This window comes from Topomyia yanbarensis, chromosome 2, assembly GCF_030247195.1.
Source record: "Topomyia yanbarensis strain Yona2022 chromosome 2, ASM3024719v1, whole genome shotgun sequence".
NCBI classification, from domain to species: domain Eukaryota; kingdom Metazoa; phylum Arthropoda; class Insecta; order Diptera; family Culicidae; genus Topomyia; species Topomyia yanbarensis.
In genome coordinates this window covers 304,697,777-304,720,911 of record NC_080671.1, presented here as the reverse complement: position 1 = coordinate 304,720,911, position 23,135 = coordinate 304,697,777, and the positions used below count along the sequence as shown (strand labels likewise).

At 39.6% G+C, this 23,135-nt stretch overlaps 1 protein-coding gene across 7 annotated transcripts in view; it reads left to right on the top strand.

Moving 5' to 3' along the window:
* Positions 1 to 23,135, top strand: part of LOC131683451 (monocarboxylate transporter 3-like) — an 82,082-nt gene that overhangs the window by 47,556 nt on the left and 11,391 nt on the right. For 6 of the 7 annotated variants that reach the window (XM_058965458.1, XM_058965451.1, XM_058965453.1 and 3 more), the window contains one exon: positions 13,206 to 13,330. In XM_058965458.1, coding sequence (XP_058821441.1) covers positions 13,206 to 13,330 — 125 coding nt within the window. Of the gene's footprint in view, positions 1 to 468; positions 628 to 13,205; positions 13,331 to 23,135 lie in introns of those variants that run through there. The other variant, XM_058965456.1, reaches the window with a different exon arrangement.

The window sequence follows — 23,135 nt, the reverse complement described above, 5'->3', positions numbered from 1 at the left end:
AATTCTTGCACAAGACGAAATGAGGAAATTCGCCTGAAACGAGCAGTTTTGTAGTATGTCAAACATTGCCTGAGCGATGTTTCAATTTGATGTCCGCGCAACACTATAGAATTATTTGCCAAGTTGATGTGTGACCCGTTTATGCATCTCGCGATTCAACCATCGGAATTATCGTGAACAACAGATAACTTAGTCCAGATTGTGTTGCGTTCAAATGTATTGACCGCTGAACAATTTCATCACACTTGATTGGGAATACCAGTACCACCAGTAGTACTTTGGCTTTGATAGGGTGCGTTCTTGTGGGTCCCACATGGATACCGAGTACCCACACCAATCCGTCCGGGGTGAAGCTTGCAAATGGGAATCAACAAATGGCTCTTCAAGCCGCTTGATGACTGATATCAGAGCGAGAGCATTTTAATTGGTAGTTGAATGAGACTTCTCGAATCCCCTTTCGGGAACCCCGTCAGTCGATTGGTGACTCCAGCGCGTGATTGTCGTTAGATCAGTTTTCTTTGCATCCCGCTAAATCATGTGTGCTAATGTTTAGTGTTTTAAAGTTGTGAATCTATACATTAATAGTAAAGCAACAGGTGGAAGAAAATGGCCGATACTAAACGTGCGGTAAGAATGGCTGATGTTCTCAACTTTTGGAATATTTTCACGCGACGATGTTTATCTGAACTGATAAACGGCCGAGATTATTTATTGCACTGAATAACGTGCATGATTGTAAAGCGTGCTAATCGAGTGTTGCAAATTGCAGTATTGCAGTACATTCATTGAACTTTGTGGGTTTGGTCCAATTTCAGAAGACTCGATTTTATCAAAAGTGAACGTAGTTAGAAAAGGTGTATTAGAATGCAAATTTCAAAATGTCGATGTAAAAATTACGCACACAAAATTGATTTATACATTTTCATTTTTGTTTCTTTTGTGTACATTAATATTCTGTCAATAAACCTGTGATTTATGATGACAGCTCTGTGTACATCTATGTATGCCAAACATGACACCATTCAGCACCGATTCTTACTAGCCAATCAGGTCAAAAACGATAAAATTTACCAGAAACTTTGAATTGAAACTGTAACAAAAAGTTTGGGTACAAGTTCATATAGTTTTGTGAAAATGTGTCTTAAAACTGAGCTCGATATCCGGGTTAATATGACCCGCTTAACACCTTATTCGTTACAAAAAGTTAACACCTAAAGAACGTTAAAATAGAGAACTTTTGGAAGTATTTCGAAACCAGGATTATTACGACTTTTCTTTTCACGTCCATGCGAGTCTCAAACGAACAAAAATTCGTTCGTTATGTGTACAACTATAACTTTTCCCTCAATGTTCCAGTCAACTTTACGCTTTACGGTTCTGTATTTTTCAAATATAAAATGATGAATTTTGCTCGATTTACCGTTTTATACTATGTTAAATATACGGAATTAAAACACTTTATAACAACAACTAGAAAAATGTCGCCATGCTAGCGTTAAAATACTTTTTAACTCGTAATGCGAACGTAGTATTACACTCTTTCAGAATACACGCACGATTGATCAAGCAGTCTCATCGGAGTACGGGAAAAGAATAGTATTTGTAAGGCAAGTAATAATCTTGCCGTGAACTGTTATTTTTCTCTTTGGCTAACACAAGTTACTTTTGGTAAATGTGATAAAGCATTTTGATAACCTTTAAATAAGACATTCTTCCTCAGTTGAACCAATGTTTTAGCTAAAGCGCTCAGTAGCGTCCGGTCAGTATCTTTCACGCTTACCGGAGGAGTCGCAACATTATCTATCATACGAAATTGTATATCATTGTTTATGTGATCTATCGTACTTAGATTCGTAATGATTATAGGTCGCCCGCATTGATAGATGAACGCGTGCTTAGAAACGACAAGCACCTTCCTTTAGTTAGATTCGAATATATCTTATCATTAAAAATCGGTTTAGCAACTAGTACTCTTAGCTTCAGATTGGAATTCAATTATGAAAAACAAATCCTTGAGATGTAATGTATTGTGTTAATAAGCCTCTTCATCCCCTTCAGCTATACGGAATGTGCATGTGTATCGCCATTGCTCTACTGGAAAATATATAAATAAGAAGCGGGTTGCAATGATAAGATGGACTTGAATAACGAACAGATAACAAGATAACAGTATTATTGATCGCAGCTCTCTAAGCAACAATGGCAGCAAAAACACCTTGGTTCCAGGTTGTATCGAAGACTGCGTAGATAACCTACCATAAGCTCCCTATTAAATTATCATTCAATGGCATCTTGAAGTGCTCGCGATCCCGACATCCATCCCCTGAGCTTGATTGATAGATGCGAAAATACAATGTATTATATCGATTCACACCGGGTAGTTTATTATAGGTACGATTGCATTGCTTAAACGTAGTATGAGCGATAAGGTGGTTATCGTTCGCACCTCTTGAATCAGTGCTCGATAGTTACATGAGTGGGAAATGTGAGCACTGCAGCAAGTCAGTGGAATGCTTGTGGTCAGCTTCGAGAATTTCTCTGAACATTTCTAATATGATAGATAGTTAGAAGGATACAACATAAACCATTTATAACGTCATGAATCCTAGATGTATTGCAACTTTAATTATACACTTAAGTCACGTTTTATGTGCTTTTTTTTCTATTACGTTTTTCTTTTCACTGATTTTCAAGCTGAAAGGAAAATTTGAGTAGTTTTTATGCAGTTTAGATTTTAGGCGGTATGTATCCACTGCACAGTGGTCCGAATCCAGTGGCGGATCCAGAGGGAGGGTCCTGGAGATCCGGACCCCCCCCCCCCGAAAATTTTCAACTTGTTGAGAAATTTTAAATTAATTTCAATTTTATATTAGTTTCAAACTCAAAATAATTTCAAACCAAATTTTACTGCTAAAACTGATTTTCATTAAATGAGGCCTTGATGTATAACATATTGTACAATATTCATTCCAAAATCGAAATTTCGGACCCCTCCCGAATTTTTTTTCTGGATCCGCCCCTGTCCGAATCCATAATTTAATGTTGAATTATGATGATAAAGTATGCGGAATGAAATTTGGACAACTCTTCTAGCATTAAAACAAAAATGCAACCCTGCACAAGGCACCATAAACGTCATACTTTAGGCATACATATCTTAAACATCTAGTGTTGATTTCAACCCGTTACCATGTAAACAAAATGGCAGCGAACGCCTAATATGGCGCCTAGCTATTATGCAAAAATTGGACGCGAAGGAGGATTATGGCATACCCGTTGACCCAAAAGCTGATAATTCTCCAAATGTACCACAATTGCCAATAATTTTCGACGCAAAATTCAAATCAAGAAAATACCATACATTAACGTTTTCGACTGCTTTGCAGAATGTAACTACCATAAAGCTTCTCGAATGAACTAATATTTTTTCTACATGAAGTTAATAAGCTGCTAAATGTTTCTATATTAAGAGAACATTTAATAAAAACTTTTCTATAAAAAATCCTTTTGACTTTTGTCCAAATTTTATTCCGCATACGTTAGACGTAGAATCAGTGTACAGCGCATAATATAAAATCGAGAGACAAAAATGTTTGCAGTAAATTCTGTTATTTTGGAACAAAGGAACTATGATGTTTTCGGGACAAATGATCAGTATACAAAATGTGACCTTTGGATTGAGTAGTATTACAGGGGATCTTTCTATTAAAGTGTACCGAAAATTATTTCTCAAATGTGGTGAGATAGAAGATTTCAGTCGATGATAAAAGTATGGAACATTTCTGCTTTACCGCAGGCATCAAAGGTCTCTAGCTTAGATTCTTCCAGAAAAAATTGTTCCTGTAATTATTATATTTCTCGTCAACAGTAAATTCTTTCGGCAGATTTTGTTACGCTAGAACAATCGGGATAGCATTTTCTGAACCGAATTTTTCAGCTATATTTATTGATCATATTGAATCATTGATTTTTCAAGCTGGAGTAATCGAAATCGGTTTCTTCTATTAGCATTAAAACATACTTTTAACCCTAGAACGGTTTTGCGGGGTACATTTGTACCCCAGAGCTATTTGCAATCCCTGTTATTCCGTTACGGTTTATTTTAACTTCAAGCAATTTTTATCATAATTCAATTTGATTACTAAACTTTTATTAAAACAGGTGCAACCTATTTGTTTCACTTGCCAACTTAACAGTGTCCGCTTAAAGTGTGCCTGGGGTACAAATGTACTCTAAAAACCGTTTACGTTAGTGTTTTGTTATGTTATTATTATATATTTTTTTAAACAGAATATCAATACATAGTAACCGAGCAACTTCTGTTAAATTATATAAGCTTCAACATTACTGAACAATAGAATTAGAACAATTATTTGATATGATAAAGCCGCTGCAGCAAAGTAACTATAAAATGCACTTGGATCATCATCGTAATTTGATGAAATAAGCAAAACACATTCGTGAATATGATTTGTGTATAATATGCACCACGCGCAACTTCTGTAGCCCAGGCTTTTACTTACTTTATATAATCGTACAGTTACAGTTTGTGCTCCGACAAAAATCGATCATCTTTCGCGTGTTAAATTTCAATTACTCGCAAAAAACTTATCACATTCATTAAACAATTCCTAGTTTACCCTGTGGAAAGTGTTAGTTGTTAATATATTTCCTCCGTTGGACTCCAATCCGTCTTTTAATCAGACGTGTACCTGTCTGATCTCGACGAGCCATCTTCTTGTTCTATTCGCACTAACACAACGGTCGTCATGACGAAAACGACGAAAACAAATAAATGTGATGCTGATGCTTGTTTTGGATTTTCCGGTTCTAATAGTGCCAAAATTAAGTGTGAACTGTGTGCAATCAGCTTTCATCTCAAGTGCGCGAACATCAATAATTCGCTCGCAAAGTCTATTCGTGATGGTCCGGGTGTCTGTTGGCTGTGCCATAAATGCCGCGTGCCAACCAATCTGAATGACACACCAAACGATACAATCAACTTGATCCTGCAACGCACTACCTCGGCTCTGAAGTTAATCGGCGCTGTGATGAATTCTATGCAATTTCTGTGTCGTGTTTACTCGCATACCTGTGCCAGATCCAGCTGTTGCCCACAATCCGGAACTCGTGCCTGTTCATACAACACGACTGATGCCCGAGAAGCATTCCACGATCGCATAGACGACCTACAACTCAACCTAAGCAATCTCTTCGACTCGAATATTGGTGACAGCAAACGCCCTCGCACCAGCAGCACCTCCAGGCCCTCGTTGCCGCAGCCGGATAAAATTCCGCGAGTCGACGTTCCATTAAATCAATCTAGTCAACCAATCACTACAGCTTCTGTCGTTCTAGATGATATCCGCTACCATAACTCTCAAGGTACGTTCGTGTCTGCCACTATAGGCCTTGGACCTGACAATTCCACGCACCCCCGCATCGCACCCGGCGTGAACAGTATCCACGAACAACTCTCTGATGCCCAAACACAGATGATAGTTGACAATTCGCATTCTTACTTAACCAACCGTCTTGCTGACCATCCAACCAATTCTGCAACATCAAACGAACATGCCAACGAAAATCCCATCATCCACGCCACTACCTCTACCATATCTGCAAAGCCACCGACCTACGTTACTACTCTGCCACCCACCGCTATCGCTGCCGTAGTAAACACTACATCATCAAGTATTGCCCCTACCAACTCTGCCACTACCGTCGCCGTTCCAACTTGGCCGACAACTTATGATTCCGCCAACGCCATCACTTCTGCCCCATCAAGCACGGATTTTTCCATTCGAGCTTCGGATTTATCAACTGTGCCTGTCAGCACTGCTATTGCTGCAGCAGTTCCTGTTATGATGACCGCTTCAACTGTAAATGCCACTACCAATCGTGTCCCAATTGCTGCTCCAGCCATGACAGCCGTTCCCGCAGCAACCGCTATTACCTATTCGGAACCACACGTGCCGTTGACGCGTTATCAGTCGACTTTAGCAGGTTGTATAACACGTACGATAAATAGCAATTCCAACCAATACCAATGTGATGTAACACTTCCTAAACTGTATGTAGCCCCCCAAGTGTTCCCCCCTAGATGGTATTATTTAACTAGATTTCAACCGATGGAAACCACCGAAAATCTTATCGCATATATTGTAAGTAAAACAAAATGTGACCCCTCGCACATTCGCTGCCATAAATTAGTGCCACAAAATCGCAACAGCACACTACCACTCTCATACGTTTCTTTCAAACTATGCGTTCCGGTCGCTCTAGAAAGCTTAATTTCGTCTGATCAATTTTGGCCTGCTGGAGTATCGATCTCTCCTTTTTTAGACAAGCGACCCAATACTTTGACTGCTCGAATACAATCTCTTGTTTACCCCTCGCGCGATCGACCGTTTCCTCCACTAAGGCCATCACCCAGGCCAGCGACACCACGCTATCGACGGTTTCCCACATCGAACTCCCCTTACCATCATCCGCTCTCCAGGGAAATACACCCCCACCAAGCAGTGATGCACGACCGAATGTTCTCACATCAAAACCCCATCCAGCAGGATCAGCGAGAATCGTTGGTGTAAATAAAACACTCTCTATATATTACCAAAATGTGGGCGGCATGAACTCAAGGATTCCAGATTACTACCTGTCCTGTTCCGACGCAATCTACGATGTCTACGCCATGACTGAAACTTGGCTAAACGATAATACAACCTCACAGCAAATTTTCGACCCATCGTACACAGTTTTTCGTGTTGATCGCTCAAATCGTAATAGCACTAAAGCTCACGGAGGCGGTGTTCTACTATCCATTCGATCAAGCTTCCAAGCGCGCCAGATTGTCACCCCTAGTTGTACTGCGTTAGAGCAAGTTTGGATTGCGTTGCAACTTTTACATCATACTCTTTTTTTATGCGTGATCTATGTCCCACCAGATCGAACAAATGATCCGACTATTATCGATCAACACTTAAGTTCGCTTTCATGGATAACTTCACGAATGGATCTGAACGATAAGATAGTTATCCTCGGCGACTTCAATTTGCCAGGCAGTAAGTGGCTACGCAGTTCTACTAATTACCTTTACCCTGATATCGCCCGTTCGTCTATAAACCCTCTTATATCTAAGATGCTGGATGATTACAGCACCGCAGGTGTATGCCAAATGAACGATGTTCTGAACAACAATCTTCGTACTCTCGACCTTGCATTCGTTAGCTCTGAGTTGATTAGTAACTGCGCAATATTAAAAGCACCATCGCCACTTGTGAAGTCCTGCCAGCACCATCCACCTCTGCATATCGTAATCTCGGAGTGTATGCCCTATAGTTACCAGGACACTTCTGAATCTTTGTTCTATGATTACACCAAAGCGAACTTTGCATCAATGAACGAATTTCTGTCCGGTATAGATTGGGATGAGCTTCTGCAAAGCAACGATATCAACAGTGCTGTCATGGTTACAACCAACATTATCACTTATGCTATCGATCAGTTTGTTCCGAAACAGACCCACAAGACTCCAGTTTTTCCTCCTCGGATGGATAGCAACCTAAAACGACTTAAATCTACCAAACGTTCCGCTTTTAAACAGTTCTCGAAGCACCGTTCTACACAATCTAAGCATTACTACACTCGGATCAACAAGCGAGATAAAAAACTCAACCAGAGACTTTTCAGTGCTTATCAACGTAGTGTTCAGCTGAAATTGAAACATAATCCCAAAGGATTCTGGAGATACGTTAAACAGCAACGGAATGAAGCCGGATTGCCTACTTCCATGACACTAGAGGGAAAAGAAGCCAATTCCACTGAAGGTATTTGCAATTTGTTTCGCGAACATTTTAGTAGCATTTTCGTCGCCGAAACTTTGGATGACCATCACATTTCTCAGGCTACTGATAAAGTTCCCACTCACCCACCAATCGGGGCACATCCATTCATCACGCCCGAATCCGTTATCAATGCTTGTGTGAAATTGAAAGGCTCATCGAACCCTGGCCCAGATGGAATACCCTCTCTAATAATAAAAAAATGCTCGATGACCCTTGCTAAGCCGATCTCGCTAATTTTCAACTAACTCATCACTTCAATCAGGTGTCTTTCCCGACTGTTGGAAAAGTTCCTATATTTTCCCTGTATTCAAAAAAGGCAACAAATCTAATATTAGCAACTATCGAGGAATCTCTGCGCTGTGTGCTATTTCCAAATTGCTAGAAGTTATCGTTCTAGAGTTCATAACCCATAGTTGCTCCAGTTATATCGCTGAGGAACAACATGGCTTTATGCCAAAACGCTCGACCAGCAGTAATCTTGTCCTTTACACATCTACCATTGCGCGTGCTATGCAACAGAGATATCAAATTGATGCTATATATACCGATTTTTCTGCGGCCTTTGATAAGATCAACCACCGTATCGCTGTTGCTAAACTTGAACGTCTCGGATTCAATGGTTCACTGCTGCTTTGGCTACGATCATATCTAATGGGCCGTAAAATGGCTGTGAAAATAAGCGATTCAACATCATCATTTTTTGCCGCTACTTCCGGAGTTCCACAGGGGAGTCATCTCGGACCTTTTATTTTCCTTCTTTATCTGAACGATGTTCACAATAGTATTGAGGTCCCTAAACTTTCTTATGCCGACGACTTCAAATTATTCCACATCATGAAAAGTAGAACTGATCAGGAATTTCTCCAATCACAGCTTGATAATTTTGCTACCTGGTGTATAGCAAACCGAATGGTCCTTAACGCCTCGAAATGTTCGGTAATATCTTTCTCAAGGAAGCGTTCACTTCTATCGTATGATTATAATTTATCTGGGATAGTTTTAAAAAGAGAAACTGTGGTGAAGGATCTTGGGGTTATGCTGGATTCAAACCTATCGTTCAAAGAACATATCGCATACATCACCGCGAAAGCTTCCAAAGTTTTAGGTTTCGTATTTCGTGTCACAAAATCCTTTAAAAATATACAGTGCTTGAAATCGGTCTACTGTGCGCTTGTTCGCTCCACCCTTGAGTATGCATCGGTTGTTTGGTCACCATTTTACCAGAATGGTGTACAGAAAATTGAAGCAATCCAACACAAGTTTGTACGCTTTGCCCTTCGTCATCTCCCATGGAATGATCCAGAAAATTTGCCGAACTACAACAGCAGATGCAATTTAATACAACTTGATACACTAAGTGTTCGCCGAAATGTCGCTAAAGCTTCATTTGCTTCTGATCTAATGAAAGCCAATATTGATTGTCCAGAGCTTCTTCGGACTCTAAACTTTAACACCAGAAGCCGAAATTTGCGAACTCATAATTTCTTTCATTTACCTGTTTCACGGACTAACTATGGTTATAATGAACCCATTTCCAGCTTCTGTCGCATATTTAATCAATGTAGTGATGTTTTCGATTTTCACCTCTCCCGTTCTGTACTTAACCGTAAATTTAAACGAATCCTATCTAGTTCATAGTATAAGAGTATACCATGTTTGTTTTGTTAGCGTATGTTACCTGCAGAATATCTGTTAGTTTAAGTTGAATATGATGTTATGTGTATCATTAGGATTTGATGTAATCTGTTGATGCGAAAAGATGAGGAGGTTTTATGCCCATTCAAGAGAGAATTTGTTATGTTCTGCTTGAACGGGCTTTTCCCTGCTCCAAACAAACGAAATAAACGAAGTACAATGCACCGGCTCTACCTTTCCCTTGACGTAGCATTTTTTGAGTGATTTTTAACACCCCCCTCCCCCATCGTAACATTGCACCGGCTCTACCTGTCCCTTGACGTAGCATTTTTTGAGTGGTTTTTAACACCCCCCTCCCCCATCGTAACATTTCGTTACAAACCTCTAAATACCCCCCCCCCCTGGTAATTACGTAGCTCAACGGTAACTCTCCCCCTCCCCCCTTGTCACCGCAAAAAAAATTAAAAAATAACAAACGATGTTAGTCATTCCCCTTTAAAAAGATATGTATCATGACATGACCCCCTACCCCCCTGTCGTCACACATCATCACAAAATACAAAACTCCCCCATATAATGCTACGTCATTTATGGATGATCCCTTAGTAAAAGTTTCAATATTTCCAAATCGCTTAGAATTTGTGGATCGGACAAGATCGGTTGATTGTTCTTTGGATAGCCAAAATCTTGTTTTGTAATATAGCTTCAGATACTTTGCTGGATCTCGCCGGATCTTTGATCATTCAAATTTGGAACAAAATGTTTAAAAAGGGTTTTTTTTAAAGCTGGTGCAATACACAGCAACACTACTATTTACAGTTATTTTTAAACTGACTTTATACAAATAGTTGCATTCAACTACGTTTGTTATAATATTGTCTTATTTAATACAGTCATCATCACTAGAAAGCGATATTGCTGGATATATATTGAAAAACAATTATAACTCCCTTAAAATATCACCATTATGCATCTATGCACAAAAAATTAACAATTTTCGACATGCTCTTTATTTTGCCACATTACGCAGGTATGTAAAAAATTTAACTAAATAACAAATCAGAAAAAAATATTTTGGTTGTTGGTCAAGAATTTGCTCTAGTTACTCCACACACGAATATGCGAATGCCCACACAGTTACAAAAGAGAATTTATGCATGCGGAGTCACATACACGCTAGTACACGCGACAAGCACTTTAACATACGAACGCTTGAGCCCTGCACAATCATACACGTACACCTACGCCCATGATCGCACAAACTTGATAACACCCCGGTAATAAGGTGAACGTTTTAGTACTTACGAATAACAAACGCAGTCTCACACGAGAACCTACAAACGCCCTTGTTCGCGCGATCATGCATCGGTCACGTCCGGAAATCTTTACCCTTCGTCCAAGCAACTTAAGTTAACAAATTCCGTTGGTCCATTGAAAAATAACGCTCATATTCTCTAGACAAGATGGCGACATGACCGGTACCTCTAGTGATATGGAAGAATTTTTTCCTTTTTTATTTCGACTTATAGTGCTGAAGTGAGAGCAAGAATGTGAAATATTTAGATCGGAAAATTAGAAGCGGCAGGGTCATTAGAGACGGGCTTAAAAACATACGGACTAATTTTTTGTCTTCTGCTTGCAGAAGTCGAGCTTAGGCAGCATTACTACGAATTACACATGAAGTCGCATGCACGTTAACACACGCTATATATATAAACGCACACGTGATCGAACACGTTACCGTATAAACGCTCGAGCCTTTCGCAATTATACACGCGATCGCGAAGTCCCTATGTCCGCACATATCTGAACCGTATAATGAATACCACATTCAGAATCACGGCCCAACAGCACGGATGACAATTTCTCATCTCATCTGCAATTGTAGTGAATGATTCAGACGGGGATCCCTTCCGAGAACCTAGCACTACAGATGCAGTAGGACAATTCTCGAAAAAAACTAGATCTCTAGAGCTACATTGTCAGTTTATTTTAGCCTTTCGTCTACTGTATCGAGTGTTCCGTCCTGTTTAAAAAATGAGTTTGAGTGAAAGGTTCAACCCAAATTTTAGTTAAAAGAACCTGGAAGCAAAAGCACAAAAAATTGAATCTTTCACAATTCAGTTAATTGAGGTTTTCTTAAATATGATACTCTACATTCTTAAATATGATACTCTACCATTTCGCATGGCGGTGAGACAATAACTTTAACTTGGCATTCTTTAACTACATCAACAAGAAAATAAACGTTTGGTCCGGATTTAGGTTAGCTTCCATACATCCTACTCTGATTTCGTTATGCTTCAGTAGTTCGGCTATACGCATGAGAACAGTAATTCGTTACTGTCGCAAAGATTCAAACAAAACTGTAAAACTGCTCAATAAAGATCCGGACGCGGTCCGTCGCGTCGCCGTCAAGTTCACCGAGTTCCCTCCGAATTGAAGACCTAAAAATAGGTCAATGCTAAAAATTATTCTACATGTCAAGCTAGCCTCCCTCTTTCTCTTTCTATATCTTTGAATGTTTTTGCTAGATTTTGTGATCGCGTGCCAAAGGTAGACGCCGTGTAGCTGCCATTGACGATAGACAAGGCGGCAACAGCATTGGTGACGTTTTCGTCGTCGCCCAAAACTGCAACAGTGGATTGTACCTTTAGTGGGTGGAACTATAGCATGTAATGAATTTCAGCTGCGGGTAGAATTTTCAAAGAACATTTTTTCTCACATCATACTCACATGTTGCGAAAGCCGTCACGGTTCTTGACGGGGTCGGAGCTGAGGGATGTTCATCAATTAATTTTTTCTCCACTTTATTGATTAACGCTAATTGTGTTGTGCAACTGGTTCATTCTATCTCATACACTGAAAAATATCTTGTGCCTTAAGTTGTGGGCGGCAAATTTCGGCTGCTGATGAACATTCGTCGGTGTCTGTTGATCGTGCAAAGATGGGACTATTGCAACACAGTATACTGAAAATGATTTAATTAGATCGATATCGTTTTCTCAGAGCAGACATAAAGGAAGCGAGCAAAGAATCCGTCCGCGACCTACGATTACGTACAATGAGAAGACATACATTTAAAATATGCCAGTAATGCTCAGACTTCACGTCCATTATTTAAACTTTTTCAGTTTTTAATGATTTGGATTACCATAGGTAGGTAGACCCACAAAAAATAATATTTCTGAATGACTGCAGATCCCTACCAATTGCGACAAAATTGAGCACATATTTGCTTTCGAAACAAATTTAAAGTTTTTCTTGCCATAGAACTGATATCGCACTCTCATTATTTTCTCCACTCATCGCCTCTACTGCGAATACCAGTGCATAGACGGCACTTTGTTTGATACCAGTTCATCTAATTTTTGTGGAATAATAAATTGTTGACATACGAATTCATTAGCGTTGATTATATCAATTTGTTTGTCAGTGTATCTTACTTTCGAGACCCGGTATGCCCGCCGGTTGTTGTTTTGGTAATTTGATCTCTTCGATCACAACATAGTCCGAGGCCAGCAGTGTCGCGACATGGAGCTGATACTTAGCAACAGCATTCATCAAGCTAACTGTCCGCCAAAATAGATTGATTAAAAGTATATAGATACATTTGTTTCTTCCATCACAGTACACCACCGAATAACAATAACCCTGCGAAGTACGATAGTAGCTTATGATTAAACTCATTCGGCTTTCCGTATTTTGTGTATCTTGTTACAGACTGATAGTGATATAGCGTGTGAAGAAGCATCCAGGTTAACAGCCGAGCTGCAGGATGAGGTCTCACCTGAAGACGATGATGGAATGTGTGAATACCATGATATGCCACCTCCACCGGACGGCGGGTAAGTTGATATCTTTGAAATGCTTTGGATTGTTGGATAAATACAGCCCTATAATATAGCCCTTACTACCAAGACAGAATACGAGAAAAAATTAAAACACGCATTTTTTAAGGATACAACATTAGGGGACACCAATGAGAGTTGAATCATGTTTTTGGATGAACGATATGCATCGACAAAAGGCAACCGACTTGTTTTTTTTTTCAAATTGCTTACTACTGTTCATGCTTTATTGACAAATGTCAAACGGTAGAGTATATATAAGGAATTTTGCAGTTATACATACGGTGATGTGTCGTTGTTGGTTCTATTAAAGAAGGTGTCGTACTACTTCGTTATTTTCGCGTCCTGCAATCGATTGGTTGCGTCGATACTTATATCAATCACTTCGCATCGTTCCTAAGAAACAGTATTGTTACTAAAATGACGTGAACAATATGCGATTTGACTCTGGCATTTGACCCAGTAATTTGGACAAACATTATTCAGTTTTTCCCTGGTTTCAACTTTTCTAGTACCATAGTAAGTAGAAACATGGTGCTCGCGGTTTCAAAAAGTCTTTTACCAATCTCTCAATGGTTTGATAATGATTGTGCCATTAGTGAATGTTTCTCACCCCAATGAGACTGAGTTAAATATAGGTTGATGGTATTTTCTCAGATGCTAAATTTCTGGTGACGTCGGAAGGGATAAAGACCGTAGATCCCAACCCTTGTGTCTATGGGCCGATAAGATAGGTCCAGATGGTGGAGTCGCTTTTCTGGGGTCCATGATACGCACTCAGTGTGGATATCAGGGATCGGAATATATCGGCTCAAATGCAACGTCCCCCTGTGTAGTCGGGGATTTGTGCTTTGCCATGCCGTCTCATGATTTCTCTGATCAGAAGAAAATGAGCAAAAGGAGGGAGAAAGTAGCATTGGAAGGGTGGGAAAAAAGCACGAAAAAAAACAGCTGATAAGTTCAACTCACAAGTAGGTAGTTTAAATCGCCTGCGCGAAAGCCAAAAACTCTACCGCATTGGATAGAAATTTTAGTATGTCAATGAGTTCCAGTCGTTCAAACACGGATTCACAAAGACCCCTGATTCTGCGCATTGAATATTTGGCATGTGATAATTGAGTTTGCAGTTGGCGGTTAAAGCCCTGGTCAGTTCTAGAATCGCCTTTGTTTGGTGACATGTTTCTCCAATAATTGCGGTTCTCGTACGAGGCCCAGAATCGGATTTTTTATCGTATCCAATTTGTCGAAATTTGCAGGGCGAGCTCCGGACCCACGAAGTCAATCGCTTCACCTGTCCTGGCCAATTCGTCGTAATACCGGAATGTCCGGGCTCCCAGACAAGGTAGACAATGGTTAGTTCTTCGATTTGGGTTCGGCACGCGATCACTAGCTTGAAACGTGGTTTTGCCCCATCTAAGGGCCTTGATTGCATCCTCACTATCAGGGCAGAAGTTTATAACTTTGCCGGACAAACTCTGTTGAAGGGTCGATTGTACCCTGCACATAATCGCGAAGATTTCTGCTTGGAATACAGTACAGTATCTACCTAGCGAGTGAGACTGTTCCAATCTAAATTCGAGACAGTAGACAACAGCACCAGCACGTTCCCCCATCAAAGAGCCGTCAGTGTAACAGGCCACTAGCGTTTGTTGTTGTCTCTCCATATAGCCAGACAACCACTCCTCTGGCAAGGGAATCTTCACATTGAATGTTCTATGAAGAAAACTACATGTGAGTGTAATATCGTTGGGAGCAAAAATTTCTTCGCCCCATATAACTATTTGTGACCACAGTCGTGTATGATTGTTAGCAAGATCAATATGGTTACTCTTGCAAAGGCCAGTAACTTGCTGTCTATATGTACATGATAGTATTTTTAGCTTAAGGTGTATGTGTAATGGTCTGACATTTAGAAAAGCATCAAGGGCAGAAGTCAGAGTTATCGTAAAATCGCCGGTCGACAGCATGCGCAGATGGCTTCGCTTTGATTGGACCGTCATCACTTATCCCCTCTGATACCACACGTAATCCTTATGACAGTATTGGCCTACAATTGTCGAGTAAATCCAATAGATGTATTTAAGTTTGAGACAACAGATCTTTCCAAAAGTTCGACTACACTGCCCGAAGGCTATTTACGCTTTCTTGACTCTGAACTCAATGTAAGCAGACCAGTTCGTTTTGGAATCCAATATAACTCCAAAGTTTGGAATCCAATATTATTCCAACGTTCGGAATTCAATATAACTCCATGACCACGCGTCGCTTCCAGGATAGACTGGAATCACCATCTCTGGTTTTTAAGGAGTTCCTCTGAAAACCTTTTGATATGGAGAGAATTTTATTTAACCTGCTAGCCTCGTTCAGACTACAGACATTAGTGTATAGGTTTCGACAGCCAGCCCACTGCAGATCTAAGACTACGAGCTGACCTGAAAGCCCTGGATCCATCATGCTGACGCCGGTTCCAAATTCTTCTCATATCTCTCTCATTCTTTCAAGCCCTACACCAAGAGGTTCGCCTAGTCGATTTAACAATACGAAAAGCTTGTTCGTAGGATGCTACTATGCACGAGTTTGTCAAATCCATGACGTCATCCATGTAGTCTAGTTGAATATTTTTTGGAAAATATTCATAAATTTTAGTCACCATGTTTTCCAAAAAGAGGTCTCAGTTTGTAGATTTAGGATTACGATATGCTACCACATTTAGTTTGACATCAAGATGTTCGAAAAAAATATATTTACTGTGGGATAGAGACGGTATAGTTTCATTTTGAACCTGCCAATTTCTCAATTCATACGAAACTCGTTAAAAGTGAATCGTAACACCTTCTCTCTTCCAAACTTCGCCAAAGTTGGTCGGTTTTCTACATTCAGAATACGTAGATTTGTATTACTTATGTATTCCATCAGCCTCTAAGATTGATATTTGAGCTGTCCCAAATGCAGTAATGAGCATTTGCTTCACTGCCGACAATGAGCGAAGGCTATTTCTGCTACAATGATACAATGCTTGTGAAATCATCATAAGGCGATGAGTCGTTATTCGTTAGATATACTGAATATATTAATACTTCTTATCTATGTTAGCAAAAGTCAGAGTAACTGTGACAGTACAGATATCGCGAGTTGTGAGCGCAGATATGAGACACGCGCCAATAACCTTATTAGTAATAATACATACACGAGGCATTCCACGTGAGTTAGTCATGCCTATCTTGTTGTATACAATGGAGGCAGTGTTAAGTAACTCTTCTCCCGAAGCGCATTTTTTGCACAGGCTTGCGTTGAACAATACGAACCGCTTAACTGAAATCTAAAAACAATTGAAGAAAAATGTATTGTGGTGTACTTGAACGGTTCGGTTTCCCAAAACAATCTTTTTCAAATTAAAAAAAAACCTGTTTTAATCCACCTAGTGGTGCAATTGTTCCTTTCTCATTTATCCAAACTATGATTTAATGCTTGGTTACATTCAATATAACATTGTGGAAATGTATATTACATTCTTATTACACTTTATAAGCATATATATAAGTGCACAACTGCCACGAACCTGATAAGAAACATGTTGATATTGATACACTTGAATCAAACAGATATATAATATTTATATAGATTAATGAGCGTGAGTTCAATGTGAGAAGGGAAGGAATATAATTATTGGGAGGGGGAGAATGCGTCATGAATCATCTAACTTATTTTAGCATACGGGGTGGATGAAGGGAATGCAAGTGGGAGGTTGGTCTGAGAGAGTGGGGGTGAGAGAGGGGGTGGGGGTTGAGGATAGGAGGTGGAGGGGTAGGTGGAGGGTTTAATACCGAACTTCATATTATACCATCCATTTTGGACCAGTTTAGTGAAATTGGGTTCAGTCATCGCCGAAGTGGCTTTAGATCTGGAATATGACCGGAACCCGGGACTTCCGGAATTATCGATAGTGGACAATATATTCCAATAATCTTTGGTTCGCCACCAGTGATAAGGCCTGGAAATCGAAGTAATTTGATGTTCATTTCAATAGATTTTAAACCTATCAGGTATCACGAGTGTACCGGTTTATATGAGAAACTCCTATGTTACCGCAATAAACAGCCTGTAACTCCGGAAAGTAAAATCAGAACTGGATGAAATTCAATAACAGTCAATGGGAGTATTATATCTTTCATTTGACATCAAGTTTTGTAAAAATCGGTTAAGAGTTTGCTGGAAAATAGGTGTGGAATTAGCTCGGAAACGAAATCGGTTCAGCCATTTCTGAGAAAATTGAGTGACTTTATTTGACACACACATACATACTAGGGTGGGGCATTGTTATATGGGAAAACGTAATAATAACCACATCAACCGAGCACAGCACTTTTTTGGTTCCATTTGGGGTCCCAAACAACAATGCAAAATTTGGGGTCGATTGGTTTTTACCGGGCGTAGAGCATTGCGTTTGAAATTTGTATGGAAATTAGTATGGGCAAAGCTACTTTTATGCATTTTCAATTCTACAGATTACAATTATTCTTACAGTATGCTAACAATTAAATAGAAGTATAGTCCAGGATATGCTGAATATTTTTGCAGAAGGATACTTGGTGTTAGAATGTCTCTAAAACAAGTTATAGCAGTTCAATGTTTGATAGATCGAATTAAATGTCAAAAATCATTTTTTTGCCAACACTGGGTGTACCAATGATATTTCATATAGCATACCAAAATTACATTATGTATTTTAGATTTACCACCTTGGTATGTTTGGATGAATTATTCAAAGCCTTAGCTCAATTTCATGGGCGTAGATAGTTTACCAATATGACGTAGTGAGGAGAGAGCTTTAATATATACAACTTTGAATTGAAATAACTGAAATATTGTGGAGTTGGGATGATCAGATAAATTATTTTAAAACATTTGCACAATGTCCTATACATAATAGTAACGATGAAACGAAACATACTGTATCCCTCTGCATTGACTTATATCAATAGAAGTAAAGTTATAGACTGAATCAACTAATGTCGAGCTGATGTGTCGGAGGATTGCATTGATTATATTTCAGTTTAATACGCACTATGATTTGATAGGATGCTCTTTTCGATGCTGCTCAATCACCTGAAGCAAAAATTGCTGTTGAGCTTGGAATCTGTGGATTGTGTAAATGTTTTAAAATAATTCGTTTGAACACTCCAACTCGGCAATATTTCAGTTATTTCATTTCAAATTTATAAAATTAAGATAATAGAAGACCGCCCCCCCCCCTCTCCCCTCATTACACCCTATTGCTAAACTACCTACTCCCATGAAATTAAGCTAAGGCTTTTGAATAATTCATCCAAACATACCAATGTGGTAAATCCAAAATATATAATGTTATGTTGGTATACTATATGAAATATCATTGGTACACCCATAGTGTTGGCAAAAAAAGATTTTTGGAATTTAATTCGATCTATCGAACTTTGAACTGCTATAACTTGTTTCAGAGACATTCTAACATCATACATCCTTCTGCAAAGTTATTCAGCATATCCTGGACTACACTTCTATCTTTTTGTTGACATACTGCAGGAAGAATTGTAGTCTGTAGAATTGAAAATGAATAAAGTAGGTTTTCCCATACTAATTTTCCATACAAATTTCAAACACAATGCGCTACGCCGGGCTGAAACCAATCGACCCCAAATTTTGCACAGTTGTTTGGGACCCCAACTGGAACCAAAAAAGTGCTGTGCTGAAAAAACGATCAATTTGCCCCACCCTAATACATACACACATTTATACACACACATACATTTTGCGATCTCGACGAACTGAATCGAATGGGATATGATACTCGGCCCTCCGGGCCTCGGTTGGGAAATCGATTCGATAGCCTTTCTTTATATGAGAAAGGCAAAAACCATTTTGACACAAAAATCGATATTTGTTGTATTAAATATTTTAAACAAAAATTAATTGCAAAGGATCCAAAATTTTTGGATGAAAATTGAACCGTTCAAGTACACGAGAATGTAGATACAAACGATTTAAAAAAATGAAGATCAGTGGAATAATTTTTTAGATAACACGTTTACCGCAACGGTCCTTTTCCAAAAACTCTGTAATTTGGCAAGTAATGGCTGTAATTTGAAATCTGGTGCTCCGAATATGCAATAAATTTGTTTTTCGATTTTTTAGCCTTTAAAACTTGAGCCATTGTAGAGTTTTGTAGATAGTGGGCAGGGCCGTCTTTAGACCAATATTGAACTAAGGAACCGCCATCATTGATGTTAATAGACGTGTAGTAGTATGGTTCTTCATGTTACTCTAAGACCTCCAAATTTGAGCCAAATAGGCCAACAAACAATCAAAATAAATTAAGAAAATACATGGTTATAGATTCCAACACCAGGTGGCTTTCTTAAAAATAAACAAAATCCCGTACACTCTAAGGTAGAGTTAACAGCGATTAAAATGATAAAGCAGAATATATCAGAAAAGAATCGTGTTTCAATCTAAGATTTCCGAAAGGAGACATATTGTAACAGCCATTGGAAAGATAAGAGGTTTAGATTTGTTTAGAACTTCTTGATTGTGAACAGTACAACATCCCTGATGTGATGAAACTGGTCCGAGTCGACATCTAACTTCAGAAAAAGCCATATTTTTTCCAATGAACTTACAACTTCACCGAGTCTTGTTACCTTTGACATCAATTGATACAAGCTTGATTCTAAGCGCGCATTTCGCCTTGAGGTTCATTCATGTTCCATCCTCGTTGTAAAAGTAGAAATAACTGCTGTTTGCAATATTTTCCCTTTGCGTACGAATTTTTTTGTTGAGGTCGGTTATTTTTTTTAAATAATTCAATAGACGTCTTGTACACTCGTTTGTTATAACTGGCTTGGGAAGACGTATGTACAAAATTAAGTGAATGATACATTTTTAATAATAACAAACTACCAACTCACATTTTATAGACAGCACCGGTGGTTAACTAATAGACCAGACTGCTGTTTACCCGAGCATGTCTAAGTTTAATACCAGAAGAGGACACTTAGATTTTCAACGATGAAAAGTTCAAGCCAACTTCCGCCAGGGAAGTGGCTCACATTTTGACATTGCTTTCCTCATTCGACCGTAAAGTGAAATTTTGAATTTAACTTGTAGAAACTACATTGTAAAATTTAAATAACTCTTTTTCAAGATCACAAGGTTTCTTTTATTATGAGGAAAAATACTATTAGGGTAGAGTGGGGTCACGTAGTTCATTTTTGGTAAGCTTGTGTGATGGTATTTTTGAACCGATTTTGACTAAATAAGCAGTCGTTAAAAAGACTATACATCTGGCATCTGTATGGCCAAATATTTTCCAAGCTAAATCCAGTAAGGCACTTTTTTCGAAGGTACTTTTTTCGATGTTCTTAAAATCTTAGAGTATGATGAGTCACTATATTCGAGGTTGAATAAAAAAATGTACACGCCTAGAAAATCAGCGATTTAACTTTTATTTGTGAGTATGAATACTAAAGATTATTTTAAAAAATAACAACACAAATAATAATTGGAATTCATTGATGTCATTCAGGTAAGACTATGAGGAAGTGGCAAATGATGTGAAAAATCATGAAACCGTGGAAATGTTGAAAACGTGTTTTCCAGCAGCTGCGCCTTGTTTTATGCTTCCGAATTACTTCCTCGGTGTCCTCGTCGACGCCAGACTGCGGAATGGAAGTAGTACATTCAGGCCCAAGTGGTTGCTTAGCTGTGCGACGACCTCATTTGCGCTTCGGAGCATTTTTTTGTGATTCCTTTTTTTCGGTATCCCCATACCGCTTTAGACCCCATTCTACTCTATTATTGACAAATATAACGGGATCGCTCGTTTTTAGAACGATTAGTCGAACTTCTAGAATATTTGAAAATGGACCACTTTTAGGTCAAAAAACAAGATTATACTCCAGTTTAAGAGGGTCCAAGCATAGTGGAAGATTATAATTTACTTTTGTATATTTGTCCGTTGACGGCCCCTAATGGAATAAAAACCTAAATTATTTATCCAAATCGGCAGAACGCTTGCCAGACATAGATTTATTGGATTGGATTAGATTTATTGACTTCCGAACTTTGTATACTTGTAGTCCAAAACACATCCTCGGTTTTGCTCAAAATAAATTGAAACTTGAACCGACATGTTTGTGCATGCGTTTTTTGCCGCTAGTATCATTCTGCTTGTTTGCCTGATACTTTTTGATGGTTTGATCACATGGGATACGAATCAATTTGCGTTTTGGCACTGCTTTGCTACCGATTCATTGATAAAATGTATTGGGATATTGATAAAACAATTTCAATTATAAGTTCCACCATTTTCAGTAACGTACTGAAGAGTCACAAATATTTGAGTGTATTTTTTTCGATGATTTTTTGTGTGCCTAGGCCCAATGTCCATGCGTTAAGATGGTACTGATTGTGGGAGTCAAAACAAGCGAACCGTTCATATTTTTATTTTAGATTATTAATTACTAGTCTTTGGGTTAGGGATATGAGGAGCATTCATGATGTCAGTGAAAATAAAAACAGAAAATGACTGAAAACCTTTTTATCTTTCTCATAATAAAGGTATGCAATCGGTCGGAATTTCGACTTTTTAACCGAGGCCTGCAGAGCCGAATCTCTTATACCATACGACTCAGTTCGGCGAGATCGGAAAAATTCTCTGTGTGTGCATTTTTTTTACTTGGTGGTAAAGCTTTTACGCCGACCCAGCACACATTCAGTAGTTAGACCATACTACCGATTTCGTTCAACGTGTGCCAGAGTGAGGGACTCTGAACAGAGAAGATAACTCTGAACCCTATTCCTCTAAACTCCACCAAGAAGTCCGACATTTGCCTGATCCCCCGGATTCCATTTAAAATGAATACTTCGGGGGGAGGCGTGCTAATGCACTTCACTCGATTCCGGGTCTAGCTGGTCGTGCTAGATTTCGTTTGTCTCATAACCGCCATATCAGTCTTGCACGGCATGATATTGTACATGCCCTCCTCTCTACGTTGACCAGTTGGACGCCGTGATTGATCCGGCGATTCCGGTTGGAGGGTGGCTTCCGGTTCAATGGTGCCCCGACGACCCTGGTGGTTTGTCGCGTTCGGTACTACTCGGCGTAGTCCCCGACGGTGGAGCTAGCCCACTTCGGCGGAGAGTTCCCCGACGAAAGAATGTCTCCCGCAACCGTTTACGGACGAGTTATTCTTCCTTAGGTGCAGTCCGGCAGAATGCCGAGGTCAGTCCAGCGATTCCCGGTGGAGGATTGTGTCTGGTTCACTGGTGCCCCGATGATTAAAGCCGGTGATTCGCTACGGACTACTCGATATAGTCCCCGACGGTGGATCTTTCCTACTGTGACGAAGAGTTCCCCGGCAGTGGAAGATCTTTCGAACCCGATGCTACCCAGGCAGATGGCGAGGTCGGTCCTGCGATTCTGGGTGGAGGGTGACTTCCAGTTGATAGGCGCCCCGACGACCATCTGCCGGTGCTACTTCCCGTTCTACTCGAACTAGTCCCCGGCGGTGGGCCTAGTCTTCTCCAACGGAGAAATTTCCCGATGTTGGAATTTCTCTGGAAATCGTTATCTCGATGCTGGTCGGTTAGGTGCCAAGGTCACTCTTGCGATTCCGGGGAGTCACGGTTCCGATAGCATAAGTCATTAAGTGACTTTACGCTTGTCTGGATATGCCGCAGACTCAGGTGATTCGTATTTAATGCCAAAAAACCCTGACTCCTGCGTTGCAGAAGACAAAGAGTTAAGTAGCCGGGAAACTCTAAG